This window comes from Solea senegalensis, linkage group LG8, assembly GCF_019176455.1.
Source record: "Solea senegalensis isolate Sse05_10M linkage group LG8, IFAPA_SoseM_1, whole genome shotgun sequence".
In the NCBI taxonomy this organism is placed as follows: domain Eukaryota; kingdom Metazoa; phylum Chordata; class Actinopteri; order Pleuronectiformes; family Soleidae; genus Solea; species Solea senegalensis.
In genome coordinates, this window is record NC_058028.1 from 26,915,050 (window position 1) to 26,923,983 (window position 8,934).

At 41.4% G+C, this 8,934-nt stretch overlaps 1 protein-coding gene across 1 annotated transcript; it reads right to left on the reverse strand.

Annotated features, from left to right (window-relative positions):
* Nucleotides 1-207: 207 nt before the first annotated feature.
* Nucleotides 208-8,633, reverse strand: LOC122773723 (extracellular calcium-sensing receptor-like). Its single transcript, XM_044032605.1, has 9 exons — nucleotides 8,374-8,633; nucleotides 7,975-8,269; nucleotides 7,692-7,778; nucleotides 7,227-7,496; nucleotides 6,763-6,969; nucleotides 6,414-6,689; nucleotides 4,625-4,852; nucleotides 2,491-2,614; nucleotides 208-2,412 (listed from the first exon to the last, which is right to left on the reverse strand). Exons 1-9 carry the CDS (start codon nucleotides 8,616-8,618, stop codon nucleotides 1,502-1,504), a joined length of 2,643 nt encoding a protein of 880 aa, XP_043888540.1. The 5' UTR covers nucleotides 8,619-8,633; the 3' UTR covers nucleotides 208-1,501.
* Between the last annotated feature and the right edge of the window lie 301 nt (nucleotides 8,634-8,934).

The window sequence follows — 8,934 nt, forward strand, 5'->3', positions numbered from 1 at the left end:
CCCGTCCCGACAACAAACCAAGCAGCTCCCGCTGGTCTCCTATCTCTGGTGGGATGCTGTGTGTCCGTGAAAAGGCACTCATAATTTCGTTTTTTCCCCGAAAACCGATGCTTTTCAAGTCCTGGCGCCTGTAGATAATATTTCCGTGGCATAAGTATGTCCCAAACAGAGTGGAAAGAAATAAAAACCACAAAAAGGTACAGGGAAGTTTTTTTTATTAACAATATTCAAGTACTTATCAAATTGTCTGAAAGACAAAAATATTAATATCAAGTTATACACTTAAGAGGAAATGGAGGACGGAACTGGGGCTTACCACGGCAACAGGGGAATAAAAGAGAAAAGGTCCTCAAACTAAACCACCCGTGACACTGCACACCAACCCAAAACAGGATTGTGGATGAAAGCAGGCTGCTGCTTAGGCCAATGGCACCTACAGAGAGAAAGAGATCACCAGCCATGCCAAGAGACACCAAACAATATTAACACACAGTAATATTGGAATGAATTAATAAAATAATCTTCAAATTAAATAAATGAAAACTAACATTCAAACAAAATAATAAAAAAATATTCACAGGAAAAAAGGCTATTTTAACCAGATAATATCTAAATGCCATAATGATACCAACCACAACTAACCCAAATAAATACCACAACATAAAAAAAAACTTGGCAATCGACAGAAACTCAGCAAGCACCAGGAAAAAGAACAGAGCCAAAACAACAGCTACATCCAGGGTGTGATGGCCAGTAAACTGTGCTATCACCGGAGCTCGTCCCAATCTTATCCACAAGGTGCAACCACATTTTTTTGGATAAAAGACTGCACCCAGGAGAGCCTCCAGCTGAGCCACCTAGCCACTACCAGACCATTGATCAGCCGACACTGTGCAATGCCAATGAGTTGGCCAATGAGATGGATGCCGCAAACATAGGGGCCGACCACACAACACAACCGTTTAGGCTGTGACCACAACCAGAGCACAAAAGCAGAAGGATGGAGGGAACTACATGATTTTTCAAACTGAGTGCAGCTAAGTGAACGCATCCAACTCACGAGAGTGACCATGTGTACGAGAGAAACAGTTTAAAGGGTAAACAAATATTGCCATTGTTGTTTTGACATGTAGGTTGATTTTTACTAATTTACTGTGGGAGAAATATGATCAAGCAATACACACTTGAGACACTCATTGAAGAGATTTTAATAAATATACATACTGTACATACACACACACATATTTTTTTATATATATATATGTATATATATATATATATATATACATATAATGTGTTAGTTGAAATGTTATGATTGACCCTGTGTAGGTAAGCACTGAGCCTAAAGTTAAACACCAAATTTCAAACTGTGGACCAACAAAAAGTGGGTTAAGTACAAATAATAATAAAAAAAGATGAATTTAAGTATTTAAATTATTGATGATCTGAAATGAATTATAAAATACAAAAGATAGACAGAGAGACAGAAGTGATAACAATGTTACTTTGTGGTACCTCGACCCATGATAGCTTTCTTTGTGTTTCTCTCTGGTCTGAACAGGATGATGTAACATTTGGGTCCAAACAGTGCCACCAAGAGACCAAAACTGGAGGCCAGGATGGCAAATACCTCCACTGCATCTGCATATTTGCCTGGTGAGCTGATGTAAGCAGGGACAAAGGCCACCCACACTGCACAGAAAATCAGCATGCTGAAAGTGATATGTTTGGCCTCATTGAAACTGTCTGGAAGATTTTTTGCTAGAAAAGCTAACAAGAAACTGAGGATGGCCAGTAAACCAATATAACCAAGTAAAACTGCAAAACCAACTATGGAGCCAACTGCACACTCATAAACTATCTTGTCACTGTGATACTGGGTGTTTTTATGAGGCATTGGTGAAGCAGAGACAAGCCAGACAGTGCAGATTGCTGCTTGAACAGCAGTCAGAACCAGAACTGTGCCTCTCTGCTGCACAGCACCAAACCACTTGAGACTGGACTCACCTCCTGGTTTGGAGGCCCTAAACACAGCAAGAACCACCATGGTTTTCACCAGGATACATGAGACACAAAGCACAAAGCTGATGCCAAATGCTGCATGTCTTAGTTGACAAGTCCATAATCTGGGTCGTCCAATGAAGAGCAACGAGCAGAGGAAACACAATTTAAGTGACACCAAGAGAAGAAAACTGAGTTCTGAATTGTTGGCACGAACAATAGGTGTGCTCTGATGATGGATGAAGATGCCCAGAACAACGACACAGATAAATGTGCCCAACAGTGAGGTGGTTGTCAAGCAGATACCCAGAGGCTCATGGTAGGAGAGGAACTCTGCTTTCTTAGGAACACAGTGGTCACGCCGGGGGCTGGACCAGAAATCTTCTGGACAGCTGGTGCACTCCATGGAGTCTGAGAAAAGAGGGAAAGTGATGAGATACATATTTATACAACATCTCTAAATGGCGGTGTTTAAAACCTTACACTCACCAGTTGTATTGCTGATCTTTCCCTCAGAACAAGGGACACAGTCAAAACAACAATCAGGTTCCCCCTTCTTTCTGGCCATGCGGGTACCTGGAGGACAACTCTCACTGCACACTGACCGAGGAGGCTGTGTGGAGAAAAATCAGTATCTCTTATTCTATCCTACATGGGCCTCTCCATACTCTTGCAGAGAGTTGCTATGGATTTCCACTTGTGTATCCGTTGCAGATGTTCCATTCACAAAAAAATGAGTCAGTCTTGTGGTCCAACATTTGTCTAATCAATCTACATCACAATAACAGTGGTTTCTCACCAGGAGATCATCCCCATGTGTATGTTCTTGTATTCTCTACATTACATTACATGTCATTTAGCAGACACTTTTATTCAAAACCAATAAGTGCATTTCAACATTTGGGTACAAACAAGAGCTAGCAGTAAATAAGTGCTTCAAGTATGCCAAACTACAAAGCGCTACTCATAAGTACGATGCTATCCGGATGTTGATGGGGAGCTTGTCCCACCATTTGGGAGCCAGGACAGTGAACAGTCGTGAGTTAGGTGAATGCCTTTGCGATCCTCTCAGTGAGGGGGCAGCGAGCCGGTTTGTCGCTGCAGAGCGGAGTGGGCACTAGAGTCTTGAAGCAGATGTGAACAGCTACAGGAAGCAAGTGAAGGGAGTGGAGGAGCGGTGTAGTGTGAGAGAACTTTGGCAAGTTGAAGACCATTCGAGCTGCTGCATTCTGGATGAGCTGCAGAGGTCAAATGGCACATGCAGGGAGACCAGCCAGGAGGGAGTTGCAGTAGTCCAAGCGTGAGATGAGAAGAGCCTGGATCAGAACCTGTGCCACCTTCTGGATTAGAAGAGTGAGTTGTGCAACATGTATCTGCAAGATCGAGCTGTTATATTATTATAGCAGCAATATTGGCAGTGAGGGAGAGATGGTCGTCCAGTGTCACACCGAGGTTCCTTGCAGTATGAGAGGGAGCTACCAAAGAGTTGTCGAGGGTGATGGGAGAGCCCTTTCCTGGAAGATAAAGAAACTCGGTCTTGTCAAGATTGAGTTTCAAGTGATGGCCAGACATCACTGAGAGATGTCGCTCAGACAAGCGGAGATCCGTTCTGCTACATGTGTTTCAGATGGGGGAAAATAGATAATGACGTAACTGTGGTCGGAAAAACCATGAGAGTGAATAACAGAACCAAGACAGTTGCTTTACAGAGAGAAGAGGGCCCAGGTCAGAACCCTGAGGGACCCCAGTAGTAAGATGACAAGGTTCCGACACAGATCCTTTCCAGGTTACTCTGTATGTTCGGTTTTGAAGATAGGATGAGAATAGGGCCAGTGCAGAGCCTGAGACACCTAGTTCTTGAAGGGAGGAAGTAAGGATCTGGTGGTTAACTGTGTCAAACGCTGCAGAAAGGTCCAAGAGGATGAGCACAGAGGACAGAGAGGCAGCCCTGGCAGTGTGGGGTTGCTCAGTGACAGCAAGAAGAGCAGTTGCGTTTAAGGAGTGACCCGCCTTAAAACCAGACTGACGAGGATCGAGAAGGTTGTTCAGGTGAAGATAGGAAGAGAGTTGATTAAAGATAGCATGCTCCAGAGTTTTGGAAATAAATGGAAGAAGAGAGGCAGGTCTGTATTTATTTACTTCAGATGGGTCGAGGGGGGTCACTCTGGCCTCTTTAAGAGAGTCAGGGAAGCAACCAGATGATAAAATGTGTTAATGAGATGGGTGATGAAAGGAAGAAGATCAGAAGCAGTTGACTAAAAAAGGTGAGAAGGGATAGGGTCAAGGGGGCAGGAGGTGGGGTGGGCAGAGGTCATTAGGGAAAGAACTTGATCTTGAGATAGAGGGGTATTCTTTGATCAATTGGTTGTACAGGTGTACACAACAGGAGGGTTCCACCAACTAGATTTGAAAAGTGTTATATGATACTTGAGCATTTGGTACATTTGTAAAGTCCACTGTAAGGGGTGTACATGTATGTCTATGAAGATACCATCACATACATGGGTGGATGACATCATTCACAACAGATGGACCATTGCAAATATCTGCAGACTCAGATACGTATGATTTAAGCCCAACGAGTAGGGCAAATAGTTTGTCATCTAAAAAAATAAGAAGTTACCTGTTTGGATTCAAAGTTCCAGAAGATTTTGTCTTCATCCAGTGTGAGTTCTTCACCTTTGAAGGCTGACCTCTGAAACTCACCCACTCTCTGAACTTTAGTTCTTCCATCAGGGAGCCACACCCAATTTATGATATCATATATTGGTAAGGCATCACCATTCTCGTCAAATAACACTTGATCACCAAATGTTGTGGTGAAGTTGACTTTTTCCAAGTAATACACAAGCTGTCGATATTTGTCAATAATTATACACAAAAAGAAAACCAGAAAGAAAAGTACAATTACTGTCCAGCGGTTGATTGCCTCATATAAAATGAGCATTCTGACTTAAAAGGAATTTTGAGTCACAGAGAAATTTGTGTGTCTCTGGCCTCAGCTGTTGTACAGATGGAAATTACTCGCATTTAATTAGTAAACTTTTTTTTAAGATAATACTTTCGAATTCTGTATATTTGTGAACAAAACAGTACCTACAAAAAACATCTGACTAATTATTGCAGTGTTAAACATTGTTTTTTTTATAGTTTCCATTAAAGACTTTCTTTATTTCCTACTATCATATACTTACACGTTGACCTGATATTACAATCCAGTATCTCCTTGCTGTATCAGAAAAGTGAGATATTTGTATTTATTGTAATTTGAAATTTGTAATTATTATTTGTAATTATCTATTTATCTATCTAATTATCTAACTACATAAACTTCACTCAACTCTTAGAAATATAGAGATTAAAGTGGACATATTACGCAAAATCAACTTTTTAACCATTACAATACTTATATTTGGGACTCTGGAGGCCCTACCAATCGCCAAAGTGTGGAAAAAGAATACTCAGTCATGTTTTCGTGGTCCCCCTTAGTGTAAGTATAGGCGATAAAACACACAGTGTTGAATTCCCTGCGCTTATGACGGCAGCATGCGCATTTCACCGCGAATGTTACCACCCCACCAGTAAGTTTACCTTGAGAGCTCCACCTTAGCTCCACCTTGTCTCTATAAAATCCGAGTGCAGGCGAGGGAAGAGCAGTATTATGTCAACGTGGAGGGACAAGTGTGCTGTTTGTGGCTCAGCAAACGTGTGTTCTTGTGTTCGCACCACTTTGCCTCAGACTGCGGCCAGCGGTCGCCGTATTTAGTCAGCGACCGTATTTCACCGACGTACAAACACACACATTTTTAAGAAAAGGTCACATAGAGCTCATAACTGACCATTCTGACACATCCTAATTAAAAATATTTGTTCAGTACGTCCTCCATGACCGGCGCACAGACTCAGTCTGATACAGTCACATACAGCAGCAGTTTATGCAGCGCGCCGCTGGCGATCAGCGGTGCTGTCCCTGTGTTTTTAACTGATTTACAGTTCGTCACTGTTCGGCTTGATCCTTGTGTCGGACACCTCTTCCTGTGACGGCACTGTTTTCCGCGCATGCTGCCATGTTGATATTGTCAGAGAACTACTGGAGGGAGGGGGAGAGGAATAGAGCGGCGGGAACAGGAGCTGTGTGAGTGAGCGCTGTAAAAATGACAAATCAGAAACCCCCTGGAAGAAGTGGGTGAGTGTTTGCCTGTGTCTCATTTGCATATAAAGGGACCATGCACAAAACCGAGTGTTCTGAAAGGGGCGGTTTTGGCAGGGTTATTGACCTGCTATGGTGCTTCATCCTTATGGTATTTTGATCAATCATTAGGACACCAGGGAATTATTTTAACTTGGGGAAATAGGGTATAATATGTCTCATTTAAGTGAAATGAAGAGTTGAGTGTAAACTGATATCTCACCTGCCATGGCTCCAGTCTTTCTAAATGAGCACAGGTGTTGTTGCTGAAAGGGCCTCTCCCTGCCTCACACTGCAGCATGTCATCAAGAGCATACGCCAGAGCGTACACAGCCTTATACACGTTATACTCTGGTCTGAGGTCTGAAACATCAAAGAACTCAGTCTCCACATTCTCTATAACTTCCTGTCCAGTGCATAATTCTCCTCCAGTTTCCACCCAACCTGCTGGAGGTGGTGCAAATCTACACTGAAATGTGTGTTCCCAAAACTCATTCACCTAAAGGATAATTCATTTTTAAATTAAAGCCAGTATATAGTCCATTTCAATACAAAATCAGAGGGAAACTCACCATGCTGTTTCCATCCATTTTGGTGTGATGTAGTTCAGGACGTATTTGTAACAGGAAGTCCCTGAACCCTGGTATTTCTCCTCGACGGATAGAGATGCCCAGTGTTCCACTCAGGTACGGCATGAAGTGAGGAGTCTGGAGCACATCAGCTGTTGTCCAGGATTCACTGGCAATCCACTGCAGGCCTGTCACATTCTGCCTCACCACCTGTGATGTTGTATTAGTATATAAATATATACATTCATTCCAGTAATGTAATTCCAGCAGTTTCCACAGTTGATGTCATACACAAACCTGTATTTTTCACAGTATTAATGGTACATTAAAATTTGTCCTGGTAAACACAGTTACTATAAAACCCTCTATCAACAGCTTAAACAAATTAAAAATGATACATTAGTAATTAAATCTCTCTTTCAACGGCTAAAATGTTTTTGCTACGTATATTTTTTTTCAGGACTGACCTCTTTCATGAGGTTAATCATGTGACTCTCATGTGCAAACACAATCACCACTCGGGCTGTAGATTTCCTCATCACATCCACTATTCTCCTTAGTTCAGCAGGGTCATCACCCCAGGGCAAAATCTCTGTGTAAGCCAGACAACCTCCACGAGCTGGACCCATATCAGAGTGAAAGGATCGGGCACCGTGGACTCCATAATCATCATCACTGAAGAGCAGACCTGCCCAAGTCCAACTAAAGTGTTTTAGAATCTGAATCATAGCATTCACCTATATGGACACAGAGCAGAGGGATTAGTGCACAGGCTGGAATCATCTTTACTAGAAATCCTGCTAAACATACTCATCAAAGACTCGTGTTAACTCACTGTCTGTAAGTGTTATATATCTGACACCACACAACTCTGTCAATGAAACATATAACATGGCTGGTGATTTTTTTTTATTTTGCAGATAAATTTTCACCTGAAAAGCATCACTTGGGATTGTTCTAAAGAAAGATGGAAACTTTTGTCTGTCACTCAGGCAGGAACATGTGGCATAATAACTCACCTGCAAAAAACAAACAAAAAAACAGACCACATATCCTAAAAACTTTAGGTTTTGCCTTTTTTCAAAAGCTTACGGTTGATTACTCAACCGTCAGACCACTATTCAATGCAGTTTAAAATAATTCATCAAATTCAATTTCAATTAAATTCAAAATGTAATCATAATATTGATTGAGTTAAAATACTTAACAACTTACCATAGGCACTTTGTACAAACCTAGGGCCGTAGAAATGGCTATAGAATTTGAAGAGGTAGTATCTCCCACAATCCCTAGGACTGGAGGAGTTCCTACACAGTTCTCCTCTAATGTAACTTGCTCTTCTTGACCACTGACTAACGTCAGTGCTGCACGAAATCCAATTCGTAGTTGGAGGCAGTTATCATACAGACTGTATCCCAGAGTCACATTAGGCAGCAAGTTGGACTTTCTGTTGATCTCATCGATAGCAAAGGCCATGGACTGAGCCTGTCTGAATCCTACAACATTAAAACTAACACAAACATATTGTGTTTACTATTCATATATACTTGATATAGTAACTATAGTGTAACAAATATACACATCGATCACAACTACAGATACTGTCAGACTCACCCATAGCAGGTAGGCAGTTGTGGCTCTGAGGTAAAAGTCAGGTCAGGATCAGTAGAAAAAAAGTTGATTACAAAAAGTCCTCCTAGAATTACATCTCCAGTTTTGTGCATACGATTTAGATAAAACTGTTTCTGTAACTGACAAGAGGAGGAATAAAGAGAGGACACAGCAGAGGAAAAGTAAGAGAAAAACATTAGCAAGAGTAAGTCATCCAAAAACACCCTCATGACTTTGCTCTGGTTCATCTTTTTACCAAGCTCAGTCCCATCACTACATCTATTTTATGGACTTATGACTACTTATGAATACGTTCACCTATCAGGGCAAAAAAACAAGCTGTAGGGGCAGGTCCTCAGCAATGTCATGTGCCATTTACATATAGTTTTGTAATTTTTATCTTTTACTTGTTGTTTTACATTAGTTTTTTGGTTGTTGTCCAGTAATTTTAGTCACACATGTTTTGTAAATGACTGAATTAATAAATATAATGATGGTTGGTTAGGTCTGCATATTAATATGGAATTTAGGGCATAGGTTTGCATATGGATGGTGGGGATTATT